The sequence below is a fragment of the Gambusia affinis genome, linkage group LG06 (assembly GCF_019740435.1).
Source record: "Gambusia affinis linkage group LG06, SWU_Gaff_1.0, whole genome shotgun sequence".
Classification (NCBI taxonomy): Eukaryota; Metazoa; Chordata; class Actinopteri; order Cyprinodontiformes; family Poeciliidae; genus Gambusia; species Gambusia affinis.
The window spans coordinates 31,064,276-31,087,917 of record NC_057873.1 but is presented as its reverse complement, the minus strand read 5'-3'; the positions used below and the strand labels follow the sequence as shown (position 1 = coordinate 31,087,917).

The 23,642-nt window shown below is 37.5% G+C and overlaps 1 protein-coding gene across 2 annotated transcripts; it reads right to left on the bottom strand.

Annotated features, from left to right (window-relative positions):
• Positions 1-6,764: 6,764 nt before the first annotated feature.
• LOC122832600 (interleukin-18-like) lies at positions 6,765-22,031 on the bottom strand. Of its 2 annotated transcripts, XM_044119504.1 has the most exons (6): positions 21,769-22,031; positions 14,608-14,684; positions 14,479-14,505; positions 14,233-14,373; positions 7,754-7,890; positions 6,765-7,580 (listed from the first exon to the last, which is right to left on the bottom strand). In XM_044119504.1, exons 2-6 carry the CDS (start codon positions 14,672-14,674, stop codon positions 7,350-7,352), a joined length of 603 nt encoding a protein of 200 aa, XP_043975439.1. In that variant the 5' UTR covers positions 14,675-14,684; positions 21,769-22,031; the 3' UTR covers positions 6,765-7,349. The 2 variants fall into 2 exon arrangements, with proteins under 2 accessions (XP_043975439.1, XP_043975438.1); XM_044119503.1 differs by lacking the exon at positions 21,769-22,031 and having other exon boundaries at positions 14,608-19,155.
• Between the last annotated feature and the right edge of the window lie 1,611 nt (positions 22,032-23,642).

Below are 23,642 nucleotides of genomic sequence, written 5' to 3'. Positions count from 1 at the left end.
CAGAAAGAGAGAGAGAGAGAAAAAAAAAAAATATATATATATATATATATATATATACAAACAGAGAGCGAGAGAGGGAGACACAGAGAAAGGAAAAAAGAGAAAATCCTATCCTGTCCCACAGCTATCCTATTTTTAATTTTAATTCTAATATTAAGGATACGTGAGTTTTCACCACCTGATTTAACTTGAGTTACCTTGAACTCCAATACCATCATCACACACATCATAAGCAGATTTGCTCTGGAATAAGCAAGGTATTGATCTAAATGAATTTTTTTTTTCCTTCCCCCTTTATTTATTTATTTTTCTGGGATTAATATTTAATGATTTTAGACACATTTTTATATTAGGATTTTTAAGGTAGCTGTGGGACAGGATAGGATTTTCTCTTTTTTCCTTTCTCTGTGTCTCCCTCTCTCTCTCTCTTTGCATATATATATATATATATATTCTCTCTATCTCTCTCTCTTTGTCTCTTTTTTCTTCACCTTTTGTGAAGTCATTCCCAAGAGCCATAATAGACAAAAATTTAATTAATCACACGTGTTAAGATACAGCTGGTTGTGATTATACACCTGGCCAGTAGGTGGTTTCGTGTGCACATGAAGCTTCAAGAAATGAACCCTTTCTTGAACCAGTTGGCTCAAGTGGTTCAATGCCTCATGAGGCTTCATCTCACCATCACTAGTTCTGGGCTCTGCACAGCTGCTCCTCATTGATGAGTGAGGTTGGTTGCTGTTGCCTGTGGAGGAGCACAATTGTTACTCAGAGCAATGAGCTAATGGTGAGAAAAAACTAAGCAAATGTGTGCATAATCTGTTGAGTGTGGAGTGCTGTGGTAGAGTGACTCACCTGTCTTTTCTGTGTCCTCTCCAGGGTGTTTGGACAAATTCTACCCTGGGGGTCCAGACGCCATATATAGCTTTGGGAGAGGCCATTGAAAGGACTAGGGGGGAATTGTTTGTGGGTTTTATGGTGTTTATTTAAGGTGTAATGATAAAATGGAAAATATTTATAAAAAGTAAATAGAAGTATTGTATTTAATAAAATGTATTTTATGTAAATAGGTGGAGATTGATTAAGAGATTCCCCTGTGAATTTAATATGGTTTGGTCCGTCACAGCTGGGACTATTTAAGACTGCAGTTTCAGCTGCGAAGAAGAGTGTTGATGCTGAGTGAAAAATAAACTGCTGCTGTTCTCCACCTGACTCTGGTTCAAGACTCTTTCTCACTGAACAAAACCCAACCGCTAAAGGTTGTCTTGTCACAGTCAGTTTGCTTTTGTTTATTTGGCGGCTTGGCGCTTTTTCTGTAAGCTAAAAATGAATGAGCAGAGTTTGAACCTTTGGTAGTTCTAAGAGCTGTTTGGATCCCAGCGGAGCTTTTTACCGTGTCGGTTCTGGCAGGTCGCCTGTTTTTGAGCTTCTTTGATGTTTCCCAAACTGGAGAGCTGATGGGTCACCTGTTAACTGACATCTGCCGCTTTTCCTGAGCGTCACGCTAAGACTGTGGGTTAAACAATTTAATCTAGTCGAAACGTTCCCCAATTAATCAAGCATTGTTGCTTCACCTTCTCCTCCTCTGGATGTCTGACACCACCTAAATCTGGGAATCAACATCCTCCTCTTTCCATGGATCTCACGGTAGGCTTCGCTTCCATGTCTTTATTATTTAGCATAGTTTATGTAAAAAAAAAAAAAAAAAAAAAAAAGGAAAAAAAAGGAGCGCTGCTTTGGTGGGTTAGGTTTGTGCGGCTTTTGTGCGACACACACATTATGCGTGTTGGAGAGGTGGCTGTGCTCTTGCAGGTCAGGTGCAGTGATAGTTTTGTACATACCTTTTGATCTGTCAAACATTTTTTGCAATATCTGCTGGTGTCAGCCAACAGGTGACCCGTCAGCTTTTAAATTCGTGAAACCACAAAAAAACCTAATAAACCGGCAACCCTCCAGAACCACGCACTATAAAAAGTTCAGACAGGATCTTAGAACAACGGGAGATTCAAACTCCACTCAACATTTTTAGCTCACAGAAAAAGCAAACTGACCAATATGATTTAGGCTTTGGGTGCCCTTTGACCCCCAGAGACTCACACTGATCTGTTACATACAAGATTTTTTTGGCACAAAATAACTTTTCCAATTTTGCTAATAGTAAAGAGGGTTGGATAATAAAAAAATACAATAACTTTTCTTTTTTTTTTTTTTTATTTAAAGGAAAATCTCACAGTGGGTCCAGCTCCACAGCTGCTGCAACAATCCATACTGTCACTTGTGGGCAATTTAGAATCAGACAGAAAAGCTCCAAAAGGGAGTCAAACTTAAAACTCTGAAATAAGAACTTCTGATCACATAATAGCAATTAACCATATCTGCCATGGTAAATAATTACTGATAACTATTGTTAGTAGTCCCTAACATTAATATGATCAGGCAGCATGTAATCATATATATATACATTTATTATAAAGTCTGAGCCAAGAAAATGTATGTATCAAACAAGTAGCCCTTTGTGTTACTCTGTACCCGTGAAGTAGCTCCCAGTCTCAAAAAGGTTGGTGACCCCTGCTCTACGCACTCTCCCTGGAACCCGTCCTTCAGAAAATACGCTCGAGTGTTCATGGTCTAGTTTTATCTGGTTTTAAGAACAATATGGTTTTATCTGCCTACGCTGACAATGATGTTGTGTTTATAAACGATCAGCAAGATGCCAGTGTTTTAATCAAGATCACAGAAAAGTTTTCTCTTGTATGCTGTAAGGGTGAACTGGGGAAAGAGCAAAGCCCTGGCCGTTGGCAAGTGGTCTGCTGGGCTCCCAGTTCTCCCTCGAGGTCTTGTTTGGAAGAAAGATGATTTTAAATATCTTGGTGTTTTTCTAGGCAGTAAAGATAATATAAGTAAAAACTAGGGAAACATTGAGCAAAAAATTAAAAGCAAGTTGGTAAAGTGGAGGAGGCTGCACTTCCAAATGTCCTATCGGGGCAGGTTGCTGGTTTTAAACAACCTTGTTGCATCACAGCTGTGGCACAAGCTCTCCGTTAAAGACCCACCATCTGGTTTACTAGTAAGAATACAATGGGAGAACTTCTTCTGAAACGGTCTACATTGGGTGCCACAGTTTTACCAAGAGAGGAGGGGGGTTAGGGCCTTGTCCACCTGGCCAGTAGAACACCTACATTTTGTTTACAGTTTCTTCAGAAGTAACTGACAGGATCTCCTGTGTGGAGGGATGTGGCCAGCTGTATTCTCAGACTTGTAAATTTTCTGAGGCTGGATGCTGCTCTGTTTTTAACTGATTTTAGTCTTTTAAAGTTAAAGGGGTTGCTTCAATTTTATCAGGGTGTTTTTAAATCCTGTGGCCTTTTTAAACTATGTCCAGACACAATCACTGGAGATACTTGCGGCACTTAGATAACCTCCATTCCATTGATTGTGAGACAATTAACACCAATTAGCTTGACCTTTGTTGAATTAGATTAGTTATTTAGTCACTTACTTCATGCTATATATTGTCATTTTTGTAGAAATCAGTTTTCACTTTGACTTAAAAGGTATTTTGTATTTTTTTTTTGGCAAAATGATATTGAGCACAGTTAATTTGTAAAAGGAACAAACAAGGCTAACACATCCCAGGGGGTGAGTATTTTTTATTGTCAGTGTTTGTTACCCACCCTCCAATTTGACGACATTGTGTCAATCTTCACAAGAATCAGAAAAAGTACACTGACCAAAAATATAAATGCATATACAAGGCTTTTATGATCATTTGGGTTTTGCAATATACAGGCTTTTATGATCATTTGGGTATCGCAATATATAGAGAAACTCAAAATATATTTTGAGTAATTACTGATCTTCAAATCAGAATTTATAACATCGTGGTATGCCCATTTGTAGTGGATTGTGTAAGGACACTCGGTGGGGACCCGGAAATTCAACCACACACAGGAGTTTAGAAAGAAAAAACAAGTTTAATAAAATATTCAGATGCTGGTCGCTGCTCAGGGAATGGTCATCAAACACAGCACTGAGAAGAGAGGGGAGAAGACTGGTGATGAACTGATAAAGGAGGGGTAACTTAGAAATGTTCAGCTTAACTGACCTGTAATGCAGTGAACGGGTGGAGCTGAAAACAAAAGTAGAATCGGCTGCTGTGGATCCAATGATACTCTCCACAAGGAGATCCAGAAGGCAACAGACAGGGACTAAGACGAAGATCAGGCAAAGGTCACACACGGGTAGGCAGAGAGAGCAAACTTAGCTTGAGGGGCAGGCGGTAGTGACGGTCTATCTGAAGCCAGGCTTCGAGGCTTGTACCGAGTAATGAGGGGGCGTGTCAATGAAGCCCCGCTTCGAGGCTTGTGTCGTCTTGCTGAAAACCACGTGACTGGCAATAAACGAGGCCTAGCATTGCATGGGTCACGTGACTGCTTCATTTTGCGTGTCGGTTTTCAAAATAAAAGCGTGATGAGTCGCTGCTTGATCGCATCAGAGGAGTATTTGTCTTCATAAGTGGCCGAAATAAAAGGAACCTTTTATAGTTCATGTGTATTAATGATTTTGATGATGACACTCATCAAAGTGTAATGTTTGTTACCAGTTTTCTCAATGGTTGATTGTGGCATATTTTATGACTTTATATTTATGTGTTTTTATTATGTAAAACATTTTGACACTGCATCGTTGCTGAAATGTGCTACACAAATAAACTTGATTGAAAAGGAGCCAGCAAGAAGAAAAAAATCTGACATCTGGGAATACTTTGAGATGATTCACTCACAAGATTCTTAAATAACAATAATTAAACATTTCACCTCTAAAATTTTCACCTTTTTGAAATTTCCACTATTTCTTTGTTCTGCAAAAATATATCGGTTTTGCACAGCAGAAACAGACTTAAAGCAGGTGTCACTAGTGAGAAATGAATGAAGCATCGAGTAATGAACTTTTGGGCAAAGCAATGGGCCGGAAGCTTCATTGCTTCATGAGGCTTCATTTGCCCATCACTAGCAGGCGATACTCGGTGGTCGTGAGGCAAAGCTTGGGTCAGGGTCCAGAAATCCAGAATAGATGAGATCCGACAAGGGCTTGGCAAGGGGGGTCAATCCGTGGACAGAAAGGGATCAAGAAACAGAGAAGGCTTGGAGGGTAACGCTGGATTTCTACTGGCTCGTGGCTGTCGATAATCTGGCAGAGACTGAGAGGTGTTTAAGTAGGGCGGGGACCAGGTGGAACAGGCAAGCAATCAGGGATGGCAGGTGAACTGAATGAATGATTAGGTTCAGCATGGACAGGACAGAACATGAATCATGACAGGATTGACAGTCCTTTGAACATGATAGAGGGGTCAGATTGAGGAATTTGATTTTGACCAAGTTGGTTCTCATAGGTGGTTACAGACAGTCTGCACAACAGACACATCACACCTCAGACTAATAGAATCATCAGCTGTGTGTGTCGCTGGTCTTAGCTGATCCGGCAGATGGATGAGCTGGATGTGGCGATCTTGTGCTGGAGTGGTCACACATAGCTGACGAGAATGAGGTCGATTTGCAGTAGTGCCAGTCTGTTGGAAATCAACTCTTAAACAGCCAATTGTCCAATTATGGACATTGAGCCGTGCATTTACTGCTCTGGTGGAAGTCCCTGCATTCAACATGCCAATGGCACACTCCTGCATAACTTGACACATATCTGAGGCATTATGACTTGTGACAAAATTTGACATTTTGGGGTGGCCTTTTATTGTCTAGTCCAAGGATTGTCCAGTTTTTGCTAATTTTGTCTGATCACCCAGTGGCCACGCCCCGCCCATGTGCTGAGTAAAAAAAAAACATCTCACTGAATAATGCTCTCTGAGAAGCAAGTTGGATAAAAAATTATTCACAAGAGAAATATTACTTTTGTACAATATAATGTCAGCAAATGCTCATTCACAGCTGTTAACTCCACATGGCAACAATATTTGACATGGGGCGTTTATATTTTTGTTCAGTATTCATTTTTATAATATCTATGTGACCAATTAAGGAAATGGGTAGCATCTTTAATCTATAAAAGCTAACAGACATTCCAATATGCAATAGATTATTAATCTCTGATGTTCTATTGCATGATGATAAATCTGAAATTTGAGAAGTTGTTGGCATTATTATCTCAGATGATGCATCCCTGTAAGCGACAACAGCCAAACAGAAAGGCAGATGCTCTAGGACAAAAAATGAAAGAAAACAGAAGATTAGAATAATAGCAAATATTGGAAATGTGATAGTTCATTTCTAACGCATTGCAGATGTGAAAAGGTTTTTAAGTCTCTCATTTCTGAAGATTCAAATAAAGGTTTCCCAAATAACAAACTAGATTTGAAATATTCTGCTACTGGCATAGAATAATTTAGTCCATATTTGAAGTGTTGATGTATGTTCGTTTTTAAAGCAGAACAGATGATTTCTTAACACTTATATGTTAAGTATAATTTACATAATTAGTTATTTATTTACAGTCATATGTTAAGCATAATTTATATGATTAATATTATTCACCAAATTTAACTTGATTGTACATAATTACAAAAAGGTGACATTAAATTCAAAGCATGATTCAGTTTGGAGAGAGGAAGTCTTTTATTTTGAAGAATGCTTAACAGAATCTAGTTTTGTCTTTTGCCACTATGTTGCCTTCTGTTGATTTCGGCTGCTTGGGTTGTTATTTAGTTATTGTATTGTTCAATAAAAATCTGTATTGTTAGCCACATAAAAATCCCGAATCAGAAGGTACAATCAGATTTTATTTGTACTTATATACAAACAGGTACATTATGTACATTTCAAACAGGTTTTAGAAAACAAGTCATCAATAGAACAAGAGAAAACATAAGCATACAAAACCAAGAACAAAATCGCAAACATTTATTTAATCCTGGCCTTCATCTCAATCTAAATATATCACTTATAGACTCAGTAATTACCGGTAATGAGTAATTTAAAACATGGTATTGATATTCCTATTCAAATGGATTATAGTATAGAAAAACAAAATTATTACAAAATGACTCATAAGAGAACAAGCATATTTACTAAATCATAATAATAATAATTACAGTTATAAATAACAACCGGACATACAGCATCAGAATAATCACTAACTTCTTTCTTATGTATACCAAATAATATACGTACACAAACTTAGTTATATCACAAACAAATCAAATAAACAACTAATGATCATAGCAACAACAGCAACATAATAATCTACGAATAATGTTAATAGTAGCAGAAGAAAGAAAGAAACTCACTATCCATTTAATAAAGTGGCTAGTGAATGTTGTATTTTCCCAAGATAAATAATTATGGACTACATTTATTTACACAAAAAATGCTACACTCATCCACTTCATCCATGGATCCATGACGCAGAATTAGTTTATGCAGGCAAGGCGTGTCCTCCTCACGCTCGAATGCCAGGAAGTAACCTGGGTACATGGTGGATTCAAACTTGTATTTGTCAGTGGAGATACGTTTCCACCTGAACAGAGCCTTGTGTCCCGCTGCTTTAATCATCTTTGGGACTTCAGGATCCTAGCAGTGACAGAAGTGCGAAAACTGGTTAGGTTTCATTTTGTTATGTTGCTGAGTAACAGTGAAGGTGTTTATCTTATTTTGAATCACTCTGCTATTATTTTTCACCCACAGTGACACAATTAGCTGCACCTCAGCACACAGTCTCATTTCACATGCAAGAAAGGCCTCACCATGGGCTCTGGGCACACTTCCTTGTTATCTTTGCAGGATATCATCATTTTCTTATCATCAGCACAGACATAGAGCATGACTGACTGATAGTTGTTAAGCAATGAGTCCTGATAAATCTGAATTTCAAAAGTGCAATCTGAAAGAAAAACAAACAAAAACAAAAAAACAAATATAATCAAGTTGTTTTCTAAGTTACCTGCACAACAGAACTTATTGTGATACCTTACACTAGAGTGATCATGTTGACTATCTGTTGTGCATTTTTTGCAGAGCTTTTATGCTGCTGTTCTTAGCAGTATTACCGTACTAGACATGGCATGGGTGGATTGCTTACTGTGGGGTCTAAAAACAGACTCACCAATATAGTGAAAACCTCATTGAAAATAATTAGGTTGAATTTTCAGCCTCTGCTCTTCCAGTCTGTCTATGAGGGCATTGTGATTAATCAGAATCCGTCACATGTTCTGTTTGAACATTACCTTCAGAAGAACACCACAAAGCCGTTCATTGCAAAAGAAACTGGATTTTTAAAGTCCTTTCTCCCAAATTCCATTTTGCTTCTTAATACATCTAGATTACTTTTTTTGTGGTTTTCTTATTTTTCCTATGTAGTATCTATTTATTTTCTCTCTTTTAAAATTGTAATTGTTTAATAACTTGTTTATATTACATCAATGAAGTAGTGCTGTGTCAGGACGTCCAATAGTTGTGATCTTGGCATAGTTATATTGTCCCTCATTCCAGATGCCATGTTTTAATAAATCTGTCTCATTTCTTAAAATTTGACTGCAATAAGACATTTTCTGTCTTATTGAAGTGTGTTGCGATGTCCTGCGGTTGTTATACTTCTGCCTAGGGATGCACTGTTCCACTTTTTTCACTTACAGATGTCTGAGGTTTAACATCGGCTGATGCAAATCTGGTCAAACATGTAAATTTAAACTGTAACAAATCTTTAAAATGGTTCAGAATTTGCAGTTAGGAATTTTAAATATAGTATAAAATAAATCAAGCATAACATCACACAGAGCACAAAAGGCACAGAATTTGGCTGAATAGATCTGCCATTATGGACTGGGCACACTGTCACTGACACTCGATCTATAATACTTTTCAATACTGGACTAAGGCCAAACAGCTGGAAAACACACAAAACTATTCATATACACATTTAAAATACTTTCTCAATGTGTGATGTAAACGCAACATGCAGAAATCGACAGGTTTTAGGTGTTTAGAAGGTAAAAGGTCAACCTAAGGACCCAAAAGGGATGGTTCCTAAGGAGCATCCAATAGTAATAGAGGCTCCCCATCCATCAATCTTGGATGCTACTGTTGCTCCTTACGGACCAGTTAAGTGTGTCTTATATAATCTAGTGTTCTGTTTTGGAATGTTACTGGGAAATAAACTTGCTAATAATTCCCTCACAGGGTCACAAACTGCCACAGTCTGATAAACCTTGGCTGAGTAAGATCTCTGATATTCACTGTACATAATCTTTACTCCAATCATCTGTTAGAACTGAGATTCCTGGAGGATGCTATTAAAAATTTAGTAGAAATACGAAACGGCTCATCAGTGCAAATTGTGGCATTTGCACCATATGCTGGCTAGGGAGACATATTTAGCTTCACACCCAAATATTTTACTCTACTCCAAATTTTGTTTTACAATTTCAAACAATATATGAAAGGTAGGTAATGTCATGTGGTTCCAAGAATGAGTAAGAACTTGTATATCTGGCATGATGGTGACTTTGATGTGTACCAAGGTAGCATGTTTATTATTATTATTATTTATAATTTGTACCAGTCAGATGCAAAGCGATAAGGAATCAATAAGGCAAATGACACATTCAGCAGTTTTTGTCTTTGATGCAGACATTCCTTCCTTGTTATTTTGACAATGATTATTCTGCCATTTGCAAAGAAACTGGATTTTTAAAGTCCTTTCTCCCAAATTCCATTTTGCTTCTTAATACATCTAGATTACTTTTTTTGTGGTTTTCTTATTTTTCCTATGTAGTATCTATTTATTTTCTCTCTTTTAAAATTGTAATTGTTTAATAACTTGTTTATATTACATCAATGAAGTAGTGCTGTGTCAGGACGTCCAATAGTTGTGATCTTGGCATAGTTATATTGTCCCTCATTCCAGATGCCATGTTTTAATAAATCTGTCTCATTTCTTAAAATTTGACTGCAATAAGACATTTTCTGTCTTATTGAAGTGTGTTGCGATGTCCTGCGGTTGTTATACTTCTGCCTAGGGATGCACTGTTCCACTTTTTTCACTTACAGATGTCTGAGGTTTAACATCGGCTGATGCAAATCTGGTCAAACATGTAAATTTAAACTGTAACAAATCTTTAAAATGGTTCAGAATTTGCAGTTAGGAATTTTAAATATAGTATAAAATAAATCAAGCATAACATCACACAGAGCACAAAAGGCACAGAATTTGGCTGAATAGATCTGCCATTATGGACTGGGCACACTGTCACTGACACTCGATCTATAATACTTTTCAATACTGGACTAAGGCCAAACAGCTGGAAAACACACAAAACTATTCATATACACATTTAAAATACTTTCTCAATGTGTGATGTAAACGCAACATGCAGAAATCGACAGGTTTTAGGTGTTTAGAAGGTAAAAGGTCAACCTAAGGACCCAAAGGGATGGTTCCTAAGGAGCATCCAATAGTAATAGAGGCTCCCCATCCATCAATCTTGGATGCTACTGTTGCTCCTTACGGACCAGTTAAGTGTGTCTTATATAATCTAGTGTTCTGTTTTGGAATGTTACTGGGAAATAAACTTGCTAATAATTCCCTCACAGGGTCACAAACTGCCACAGTCTGATAAACCTTGGCTGAGTAAGATCTCTGATATTCACTGTACATAATCTTTACTCCAATCATCTGTTAGAACTGAGATTCCTGGAGGATGCTATTAAAAATTTAGTAGAAATACGAAACGGCTCATCAGTGCAAATTGTGGCATTTGCACCATATGCTGGCTAGGGAGACATATTTAGCTTCACACCCAAATATTTTACTCTACTCCAAATTTTGTTTTACAATTTCAAACAATATATGAAAGGTAGGTAATGTCATGTGGTTCCAAGAATGAGTAAGAACTTGTATATCTGGCATGATGGTGACTTTGATGTGTACCAAGGTAGCATGTTTATTATTATTATTATTTATAATTTGTACCAGTCAGATGCAAAGCGATAAGGAATCAATAAGGCAAATGACACATTCAGCAGTTTTTGTCTTTGATGCAGACATTCCTTCCTTGTTATTTTGACAATGATTATTCTGCCATGCCATACACCCCAAAATAAATAAACATTAACTTTTATCAATTAATTGCCACAAAAAACTATGAATCTGGTATTCCAGAGTATTTTCAATTGTCCATTTTTAAGTAAAATGAAATAAAAAAAGTTGTTTTTTTTCCATCAATGCAGTTCTTGGTTTTCTGTAGTTAAGAGAAAACTAACTACAGATTAGTAGAGAGCCCACCGAGGGGCTACCATCCAAATATAAGCATATTTTTCAGCTTTTGTTTAGCTGGATTTTGAATTCAAGTCGACTCAAAGAAAGAATGATTTACATCAAAATAAGTTTTTGAAAATATTTTATGAGTCTATTTACCAGTCTCCCCTAGTGTACCATACACTTGGCAGGCCTCAGGCTTTAATTTCCCCTCTACCAGGCTATGACTTGCTTGTTTTTGTTTGTATTCAAAAAATAAAATAAATGTATTTATTTATGTATTTATTTATTTATTTAATATAAGCTGACTGCAAGTCTCTTTGCTGCACTGAGGAGAATTATTCCTGAAAGATGGGTTTATGGTTGATGCATTGAAAAGGGCACAACGTGTGCACCTATCACACAACTGGCGCCTCTGCATGTTGGCCACCTTGTGCACTATCGCTGTTTGATCTCTGACATTTGCCACGGTGTGGGTCGTACCCCACGTCCCACCTATCACTCAAACTGGACATGGGCTCACCTGTATCATCATTTATAATCAACCATTTGTGAGGAGTCATGTTTCTTTGGAAAAATCCCGTAACATATAATTACCCAGCTATATTTTTACATTTTCTGTCAATTCATCATCTCTTAATACTAAAACATTGTGGACCGCCTCGGGCTTAGCAAGTTTTCTGGGGTAAATCTTGCAGTCAATGGACAATTTACCTGTGCAAGAAGACAACTAAGTCAGTATGTTATTACAATATCTTACCACATTTTTATACCTGACAAAAGGATGAAACTAATTTATAGTACTATATCAAATGTTTTTGTTAATCCTTTCTGGCATTTTTCGCATTATTTACAGGTATTTTTGTAGACATTACAAGTATTTAACTCCACAGCTTTTACATCAGGCAGTTTTGCTTTGTCTGAACCTTTGAAGTAAGTGTGTCTAAATCGAAGCTTCTTAAACATATTATTCCCTCAAGTCTAAATGATGTCAATATATAACTAATGTCAGGCCAACTAAGAGAATGAAGCCATCATAAATTAGCTCAATCTATTTCAGCTCATTGCTTTATTAAAAATAGTATGTTGGAAAATATTTATAGACTTATCAATGATCAAAAGAAAGATCTACATTAGTATTATGGTTGTTGTAAGCTGCTGAGCAACTTCTGCATGTTTCCACTGGTGTGACTTACCAGTCTGTTAAGTTGGAAAACCTACCTACAATCACCCTAATCCTGTGGTCTGCAACCTGCGGCTCTGGAGCTTCATGTGACTCTTTAGACCCTTTACTAAGTTTGATCAAAATTGCTAAAGAATTGTGTAAAGTTAAAGAAACCATTATAGTGATTACAGTTTTTCCAAGGTGTTTTCATAATATTTATGTGGAACATTTTCACAAATGATAACACTAAAGTATGAAAAGGAAAATCATTTTTAATAAACAAATTTTTTGGTCAATCCATCCTTTTTCATGTCAGTTTCTGACATTAATTTAAAATTAAATGGTCTATTGAAGAGAATGTATTAAAGATCAAATAACTATGTTAACTTAAGTAAGCATGTAATAAAACTTCAAAGAAATTTGACTTAGCAGGTTGACACCTTGAAATTGGGCAGTTTTGCTCTTTCTGTCATCCCACCTGCGGCAAGTCAACCTATGACTGCTGTAACCCAGGGTAAAAAAAATCCCCCTTTGCTGCTCTATTGGTTAGAGTGACAGTCAGTCACACAGTGCATTCAGCCAATCACTGCATCTGAAGTGGTTATTCAGGCCTGCTCCAGCTTTCCTAGTCAGGTGTGAGAGAGAGAGCTGGAGACAAAGAAGCTACAGGTTTGTGCTTCCAAACAATTAGTTCATCTCTTTGTTTATTATGCACTTTTAAAACTCACAATATAAAAATCATGTAGCTCTGAAGACCCAGTGAGCTTAGAGTTGTCAGGCACTGAACTATATATGGAATTGGTGAGAAGTGAACATAATGTTGTTTTGTTTGTTTAGCATGTTGGTAGCCAATGCTAATTGTTTGATCATCAATTGTCACATGATCTAACTTCTTAAATTCAATATATGTGTTTAAGATAATGAGATAAGTGCTGATATCTTTATTTTGTCTTAAAGATTTGATTGTGGATATAATTGCATTTATTTCTGTATATAATAACTGAAACAAGTCTAGTTAGCTAGCAGGCTGGCAGTTTACTGGTCCTGTATTTTTTTTATTTTTTATTATAGGCCAGATGACCCTTTTTAGGGTTAAAGGATGGTGAGCTTCTGACAACTAGCTGGAGCCAGGAGAGTCTGGAACTCACTCCATACTGGTCTAGTAGGAGGCTTATGGTCTATACTGGTTCCCTCTCCATCTCACCATACAGACACACAAGCCAATTCATCTCTTCTTCATTGGAAACAAATTGCACTTGGACAATTAAACCTCAAATACCTGGACAATCAAACCATGGACCTTTTAAATGTGTGTCAGTCAGACACTTTGCTGATCGGTGGGGAAATTTTGGATGTTTGTGCACATTTATATGGAAGATTTGCTGTAGTACTCTGTACATATATTTTGTATAAATTTTTTGGGTTCTATGTATGTTTTGTGTCTTATGGTGTTCACTTTAATTTTCCCTTCTTTAAAATATGTAGTATTGAAAGCAGTTATTCTTTTGTATTGTTTTTATTGATTACTGACAACAGCTCCAGTAGATGAATTTAGTCTTCTGATATCATATGCCATCTAGTCCCTTAGTACATTAAGTAGTGCTACACTGACTCAGCAAACCAAGATGAAGGTTTTACAGTAACCAAGTCAAAGTCTGGATGAAATCTAATTACAGTGAGGTACTGTGTGACTTTTACTAGGCCATTCAAGCTAAAAAAAGTGTGGAGCTCTCCAGTGTGACTCTACGAAAGCAATTCTGTAAAAATCTCACTGCTAAAAGCAGAGGAGTTGTGTTGTCTCTTACCAGGCTGTCCTCGATCATGGACTGTCCTGTCCTCGAATTCAAATTTTCCCGAAGTTTTCAAAACAAGAAACTTTTGGTCCTTGCTTTGGATCCACCTTGACATTGCAGGCTCACATCTCCTGAAAGCATCTGAATGAAGCTCTGCATTTCAAAGAAAACAAGTAACAACCATTGCTACTGCATCTTTACTACATAGAGGTCAATAAATATGAAACAAGATGATATATAAACAAATATATAAGCTACCTGTTTCACATGAAGCAGAGCTGATGTCTGTGCACAGGTATTGAAAAACATAATTAAAGTGCTGTTTTTTAATCTAACATCATCAAAACCAAATAGATTTACAGATTAGAAAAGTATGTAATCACCTGCCTTCAAAGTAAAAACAATTGTTAAATGTTTGGCTGAACTTCAGATGAGAGTCTTCACGGGTAGCCATTAGTGGATGCCTACAGAAGAAAAAGATAAAACATAAACTGCAATATGTTTCCATAAGGTACCACTGAATGTGTTCTGAGCCACGTCTAACAAACAAGTACAAGCAATCTGGGCATGATATAAAATCCTTTAAATGAGGTGCCAGAAAAGGTGCCTGACAGACTAGCAATCTCAAACTATAAAGAGCACTGACCTCCCAAACCTGCTGTTCAACTATCCGATGGACCCTCCTCTCCAGGTCCCCTGAATAGACCTTGCCAGGGAGGCTTAAGAGTGTGCCCCCCTGTAACTGCCACACACCTTCCGGTTCTTATTTTTAAAACGGGGGACCACCACCCCAATCTGCCAATCCAGGTGAACTGCCCCCGATGTCCATCCAATTGCAGAGTCGCGTCAGCCAACACAACCCTACAACATCCAGAGCTTTAAGGACTCCAGGCAAATCTCATCCACCCCTGGGGCCCTGCCATTGAGGACCTCTTTAACCACCTCGGTAACCTCGTCCCCAGAGATTGGAGAGCCCGACCCAGAGTCCCCAAGCTCAGTTTTCTCGAAGGAAAGCGTGTTGGTGGGATTGAGGAGGTTTTCGAAGTATTTTGTCTACCGTCCCACAACATTCGGAGTCTATAAACAGTGTTGCTTCCCCCTCCGGACCATAATCGCCTCGAAGCCGTGTGGAAGTTTTTCACTATGGCCTCTCCAAATTTTTCCCAGTAGTTTTTGCCTCAGCAACCACCCGAACTGCATGCCATTTGGACTGCTGGTACTCATCAGCTGCTTCCGGGGTCCCACACTCCAAAAAGGCCCGATAGGACTCTTTCTTCAGCCTGACAGAATCCCTCACCAATGGTGTCCACCAAAGAGTTTGAGAGTTGCCGCCATGACAGGCACCAACAACCTTGCGGCCACAGCTCATTTGCCTTAATAACACATGGGTCAGATCACTTCCATCTCACTCACAGTGCAACACAGGATACAAAAACATGCTGCTAAGCACACTCGGAAGTGTAGTTCCCACTCCTATCTTTTTCTTCTTTCTCTTCTAAAAACTCTAGTTTTTCAACTATTCAGGTTTGACAAAATTAATAAAACAAAAGTTAACAGCTTCCTAATGTAAATGCATCTTTGACAAACTCATATTTAGGTTCAAAATCTAAAACTCGCTAAATTTATTTGACTTAAGGAGTAGAAGATCGTAGACACAACAAAATGCCGCTAAAATGTTTCACAGTGTAGATGACCTATTGAACTAATGCCAGGTTGTTTTACAGTACAAAAAGAGTACTGACAAAAAAGCAGTAATGTTCTGCATAGTAAGTACCTGAGACCTGCTACATTTTATCACTTGTACAATTTTTGTATATTCTTTAGGCTCTGCACTAATCAAGAAATGTAATCAATAACAGGACTACAACTCTAATAATACTTATGACATTAAAATGCTGTTAATAACAATTACTGCAAAACCTTTTCACCAACTGTTAATGTAACACAAGCATCGGGGTATTAAATCCATACAGAAATTTTTGCACTTTATACACAAGTCTAGTTATAAATGTAAAGTTCATACTCTAGTGGGGCATGTAAATATGCTGTCTTTACATCCATCTGGTGAACATGTTCTTTTGTTCCACCTTTAGCATTAAACAGTCCAACATATACTGGAATAGGGCTGAAACAATTCCTGAAGTGATTCGAGTACCTCGATTATTAAAATTCATCTGCTTCGAAGCTTTGTTAATTTATGATTTATTATTTAATGCACCGTGTTTCGGCCGGGTTATTACTTGCGTTGCGCAGCGCTCTCACTTCTGCCTGAGTTGTTAACAAAAGCTAAGTGTTAGCAGCATAACATCCAGTTTTCAAGTTCGGCCTGGGAAGATTTTATTGATTCATGATAATGTCTGGGTTTTTGTCGTTTTTCAGGGGACCAATCAGCATCCTTAAAACGATGTCTGAAGTACGGCAGCTTTTCTCCTCCTGGAGCTGCTGCCTGGTGGAAGGGAAGAGTACTGCAGGTGTATTTATGCGGATGGACTGTACACGGCAGGCGGCTGCACTTTAGATGATTAAGTGTAGCTTTACGGACAAACCGTAAAATTTATTTCATATCATTTTGGTCTCAACAAATGGGTGGCGGAGCACGTTGTGGCAGTACATAGCAGGTAGATGTGTTTGTGTGTGACTAACAAAGATGTCAAATCCCGTCCCTAACATGGACACAAAAGCTATAAATGCCTGGACAAGGTGAGAGTTAATCTATTAAATTGACTGAAGATGAATACATAAACTAAAAGCTGGAGCATAAGACATTTTTTCTAAGCGGATTTGTGAGCCTGCTTCTTTATTATTTAATTGAATATAATTTCAGATCTCTGTATTACTTCAGGTTAACTTTGAAAGTGAGCTATTATTGTTATGAGTTAATTTTCTAAACTACAAAAATGTTATTGTTAGGGAAGCTCAAATATGAAAAATTGGATTGATGTTGATATGCGATAGTACTACTGCTGTTATGTTAGATTTACCAATGTTTTCGTTTCGTTTTTTATCCGATTACTCAATTAATCATAAGAATCATCGATAGATTGCTCAATTACTAAAATATTTGTTTACAACAGCCCTAAACTGGAACAAAACTACCTATGTGAAATCAAGTTTATTCAAAACCCTGCTGATTGTTGTGTGTACACAAAGATTACTGATACTGAAAAGGTGTTTATCATAATAAGGGCAGACGATTTGATTATTGATGCCAGTGATATGAATACCTTTAGCAATGTAAAAGAGAAACTTGCGTCCATATTTAGGATAAAGGATTTAGGAAAGTTGACATATTTTCTTGGCATCGACTTTGAGCAAGATGCTGACAGTACTAAAATGTCACAGTCCGAGTATGTGGTGAAAATACTGAAAAAGTTTGACATGCAGAACTGAAAGCCAATAACTATCCCCTGTGAGCAGAAACTTAATTGTGCTGATAATGCGAAAGTAATGAGTGATGTCAGAAAATACAAGGAGGCAGTAGGAAGCTAAATCTATTTGTCAAAATGTACAAGGCCAGATTTAAGCTACATAGTGAGTAAACTGGCACAGTGTTTTGCAAACCATACCACAGAACAGAGGAATACTGAAAAGCATGTTTTCAGATTTCTAAAAGGCACACAAAATAAAGAACTATGTTTTTAAAAAGGTGCCTGTGAGAACCTTATGCCGATTGGGCAGCTGATATATCATATTGAAGCGTCATGGAAGAGCACAAGAGAGTCTACTGTAGCACTATCTATGCTAGAGGCAGAGCATATAGTAGTAGCTGGTACTGTACAAGAGTGCTCATACTTGAAACAACTGTTGTTCACCATGGATGGTTTGGATTATTTAGCTAAGCTCTATGAGGACAATCAGGGACCCCATTCTTAGCCAAACATCCTGTGTACAGGCAAAAATGTAAGCATGTTGATTATTAAATATTATTTTTTGAGATCAGTTGTAAATGAAAGGAATGTTTTTCTAGAGTACTGTCCAGCTAATGAAAGATGCAAATGTACTAACCAAACCAGCAACAAAGATTAAGGTGAGGAAGTATGAAATATTTATGTTTGGTGTAGAATGAACGTATTTTGGTTGAAATATTAAGAGTCAGAGGAAATTACCCAAATGTGAGCAAGGGGGCGTGCTGACATCATGAATGTTTTTGTGCTCTAATTTGTTGTTTGTTTTTGTTTTCTTATTGGTTGATTTTGTGTCACATTGCATGACCTGTCAAATTTAGCCCACCTGTGTAAAATAAAAGGTGTCTCCTTCAAACAAAGGAGGAAGAACACAAAACCAAACTGTCTCATGCTGTCACAATGAACACTGAGTCAAAAGTGAATCTGCTAATAAATCCTTTCATTCAGATTTTAAGAGGCTAAAGATGCAGTATATGACTTTTACAAAAATAAGTCACTAGTACTGATAACTTTCACACCAGATGGATTGTGCAAGAGAAAATCCTCAGCGGGGCCAAAACATTTCCTTTCAGATATTTGGCCTGCACAACAATTTCCCACAGTTCCACATCTGGTACCCATCATTATCCAAAGCATACACACATATTGCAGTTCAGTTCAGTTCAGTTTATTTGTACAGCACCAGTTCACAATCGGTCACCTCAAGGCACTTCACAATAGAAACATGTCCAAGTCATATTTAGCTACAGAAATGTGTTATCAATATAATAAAATTCTGCGACAGACTGGCAACCTGAATTCTGGCACCAGCACTCCTCCTGACCCCACTAGGGACAAGGGTGTAAAAAAAATGGGTGGATGGATATAATAAAATCAAATAACAGACCAATGGTTGTGCTGCAGCACAGTATTACTTTAGTAATTGAGTATTTGATCAATTGTTCTGGCAAGTAACCAGTTAAAAACAAAATTGGCACATTGTGCAAATTTTTTTTACTTAACCACTTATTTTGTAAAAACATTAAAGATAAATGAAAATGCAAATTAACAAATCTTTTAATTGGAAAAAGGATAAAATATGCAAATTGAAATGATTAAACTCATCTTAATTTGTCACATAATTAACTGACTTAATGTTTATTATTTCAGGGCTGGTTCTTCAACCAGGCTGCCCCCTCCCCACCATGGAACAGATTTACACTTCCAGGCTCCACAAGAAAGTTCTGGACATTTTAAATGACTCTTCACACCCTGGCCATGGTCTCTTCCAGCTGCTGCCATCAGGCAAAAGATACAGAGCAATAAACACCAGGACAAATCGCCTAAAAAACAGTTTCTACCCGATGGCAATCATGGCACTAAATTTAAAGGCATAAGAACTTCTGCTCTTGACACCACTCTGTTAAAAATGTAAATTCTGTTTACTCTGCGACACCTCCAGGCGCTGCAACCATCTTCTGATGTCTATTTATTTCTCGTTTTGTGCTGTTTGTTTCTTCATCTTTTTATGTATGTATATTTATATTGTGTGTTGTGTATGTGTTTATAACCTGCACTTTAACTCGAGTCAAGCACAGTCTTAATCTGGTTGTAATCTGTTGATGACAATGAGAAATAAATCTTATCTTATCTTGTAGGTTTGTTTCCAGCTTCCTCTTATCACATGTCATTGTGTGTGAGTTTATGATGGGTGAATGTGGCAGAGGTTTGACTATTCAAAATGACTGGAGAAGCACCATATCAGTAAAATCAGGGGTGCCCAAACATTTTGAGACCAATATCTACTTTTTCTCTCACCAGCCAGCTGAGATCTACATGACACAAAGATATAAAAATTGTAAATTAAATTCTATTAACTTATTTTATATGTGAATATCCATCAGTTATAGCAGACTTAGAGTGATAGAAAACCTAATGCAATTTCTTCCTCAGTGAGATTCTGACACTGGGAGGAGGTTACTGGTTTCTCAATCAGAAGCTGGTTGCAAACCTGAGGCCAGCAGGTGTCAGTCAGTTATGGTACATTTGGTTTGATGACATGAGAAATGAGAAATTTCAGATTGAGAAGAACCTTGGAGGACATTTTTTCTCCAACAGGTTCCAGAGGAATCGCCTCAAAGTGGATGTTGGACAGGATTTTATTTCAATGTCATTTGTGAATGTTCGCTTCTTATTTTCAACAGTGGAGCTAGAAAGGTTGAAAAAGATTGTCATTTTGGAGAAAGTCTATTCAACATCAATATTTCCACTAAATAAGAGTCAAAATTAATAGCATGTTTCTTGGAGGTCCTCTCAGACTCTGAGCTCAAAGTGAGATGCTAAACTTATTTATTTTTTTAAATATTAGACAATAATCTCATAATTGTTGCGGTAGGAGCCATTTATTTGTTAGATATTTAATCAAATATATTTGTCCTATTTTATGTTTACTGTTACGTAAATGAACGAGATAATTCGTCCGATTTTCTCGTTTATTGAATGTTCAGAAATTACAGCAAAAAGAAAATTTGTTTCTTTGCTGTAAACAAATTTGAACAGGGGGTCAACTCAAAAGCAGTCGTACCGTTTTACGCTCGTTCTCGTTTAGTATACCCGTTGCTGTGACAACCGCGCTCAGCAAGCCGAGCAGAGATTACGTTAAAAACATGAGTTCAGTTCGTTACGATATTAGATTTTCAGGTTGAGGTTTATTTCGCGATTATTTGCGCAGCACCTTGCTGAAACAATAATTACGGGCATTATTTTTGTTGGGTTAATTTGAACACATTTTGTTGATATTTTTTATTTTTTTCCCCCACCAGGGGGTATTTTGTGGGCTCTGGTGTCCCTTATATGACAGTAGACTGACAGGAAGGGGAGAAGGAGAAGGGGGAAGACATGCGGCAATCCGGGAATCGACCACCGCGTCGAGGATTGAGGGCCTCCAAATGTGGGTCGCGCTATCCCCTACGCCACCACAGCACGCCCGGTAATTTTCATTCTTTAATAAAGTTACAAACGTTTTGGATCTTTGTGAATATTTTGATACGCGCATCAGAAGAGGACATTCTGGTTTCAGCCTCATAGTTGCGTTCAGTTTGTCACCTACTGCCGAGATCCGCGATCGAGCCCTGAGTTCAGTCTATTTACTATGTACTCCAGTTAATGATTACTAAATTAGTTTAAGATTATTTCAAAAACTGATTCATACAATGAATTGTTTCAGAAATACCCTTCAGTTTTCCAGCTACTTCAACCCTGGCATGCTTTTCAAAGTGTGAGTAACTGTCTGAACATTCAACACCTAAAACCAAACCAAAACAAAACAAAACAAACAAACAAACAAAAAAAACAATAAATACTCACTAATGTAGCAGAGCAACTCTAATATCCTTCGACCATGAGTGATTTCTTTATCGCACACATAGCATAAAATAAATGGTTTACACACAATTACCAGGAAAAAATCTGGACTGATTGCTGAACTGGAGGAAAGCCGCCTGAACCAAAGCAGCTTTACGTCAACTACAGGTAGAAACGTGTAAAAAAAAAAAAAAAAAACACAAAAAAAAAACCCAGCATGAGCCTGTTGTTACAGCCACACCCGTGGTGGGTTCTATCTATCAACAGGCAAAAAGCTTAATAGGGAAAGTAAGTACCATACCTTAAAAATATGCTCTCCGTGGCAGTGGTGCAACTCAGCTCTGACAATAAAGCAAAAACTGCAACTCTCCTTCTTTTAGACGTGTTTAAATGATAAAAGTAACTCCTGGTTCTCCTGTGTCGCACTCACACTGGCTCCGTGTCGCCGGATCGTCCTTAACCCAGACTGGTAGTGACGGTCTATCTGAAGCCAGGCTTCGAGGCTTGTACCGAGTAATGAGGGGGCGTGTCAATGAAGCCCCGCTTCGAGGCTTGTGTCGTCTTGCTGAAAACCACGTAACTGGCAATAAACAAGGCCTCGCATTGCATGGGTCACGTGACTGCTTCATTTTGCGTGTCGGTTTTCAAAATAAAAGCGTGATGAGTCGCTGCTTGATCGCATGAGTGGAGTATTTGTCTTCATAAGTGGCCGAAATAAACGGAACCTTTTATAGTTCATGTGTATTAATGATTTTGATGATGACACTCATCAAAGTGTAATGTTTGTTACCAGTTTTCTCAATGGTTGATTGTGGTATATTTTATGACTTTATATTTATGTGTTTTTATTATGTAAAACATTTTGACACTGCATCGTTGCTGAAATGTGCTACACAAATAAACTTGATTGAAAAGGAGCCAGCAAGAAGAAAAAAATCTGACATCTGGGAATACTTTGAGATGATTCACTCACAAGATTCTTAAATAACAATAATTAAACCCTTCACTTCTAAAATTTTCACCTTCTTGAAATTTCCACTATTTCTTTGTTCTGCAAAAATATATCAGTCTTGCACAGCAGAAACAGACTTAATGCTGTTGGATGAGTAAAATTCTGGCTTAGGAGTAAAAATATAAGGGATCAGATCAGAGAGCCAATAGAAAGTTTTTCAGGAGGCAAATCAAAACTCGAAGAAAACTGTCTGCCTCAACAAGCACTGCACTCCAAGTACACCAAAACAAATGTCTACTGTTAAATCAGTCAATGACAGAAGAAAACAGCCATTAGGATTGGCAACAAATAATTTTAATAACTAAAAAAGATTAGTTAAATAGGATTTAATTGACTCTCCTGTTACTAAACGTGAGTTTGACAAAAACTTTGCGACAATATTGCATTTACTAATTGTTTTTAAATATGTCTGTCTGAGTAACAAGGCTGTCACAGCTTCAACAGCAGGTGTCACTAGTGAGAAATGAATGAAGCATCAAGTAATGAACTTTTGGGCAAAGCAATGGGCCGGAAGCTTCATTGTTTCATGAGGCTTCATTTGCCCATCACTACAGACTGGACTTATTCCACTCTCTTCTGCCTCACACTCACACTGCCGCGTGAATTCTGACGTAAGGTCCGCCCACTTCCCGGTACAGACGGAAGTGAAAGTGAAGGACGGAGTTAAGCTAGTTTAAACGAAAATAACTCCTCTTCCATTTTCTGCTGTGTGCAGTACTCTGGTCTGGGATTATGAATTTTTCTTTGTTAAGCACAAAACAGGAACTGCTTAAATGAACTGCAAAAGAAAAAATATTTTTTTTCTTTTGTAACTTGACTTTAAGGGTCAGCTTAGGTTTGTGTACTTTCAGAAATGAAAATAAGGGACGCCCACATTGGTGGGATGCCCTCACAAGTGGTACACATTACTTTATGTTTTATATTTGTTTGTTTTTTGCAAAAACAAAAAAATCCATAGTGCAATCCAGGCATGTGCAGAGGTAGGGGCGAAGCGGCCTTGAGCCCCTGCCCTTTTAATCCTTGATGCCCCTAGTGCCCTTTTTGAGGGTTTTTTTTTTTTTCTTTTTTTTCAAATTTTTATTTTTTATTTTTAATGTTTAATCTGTATGCCAGAAGGCCTGTTTGTGCCCCTCAGCAATAATATTTAGCTGAATATAATAATT

Bases quoted from the DNA above. Each gene is read 5' to 3' on its own strand.
- LOC122832600 (XM_044119503.1), bottom strand. From the start codon at position 14,728: ATGGAAACATATTGCAGTTTATGTTTTATCTTTTTCTTCTGTAGGCAT. The intron at 14,506-14,607 runs GCAGGTGATTAC...ACCTGTGCACAG, and splicing joins CAATTGTTTTTACTTTGAAG to ACATCAGCTCTGCTTCATGT. The intron at 7,891-14,232 runs GTAAGAGACAAC...TTTTTCTTTCAG, and splicing joins CCATGATCGAGGACAGCCTG to ATTGCACTTTTGAAATTCAG.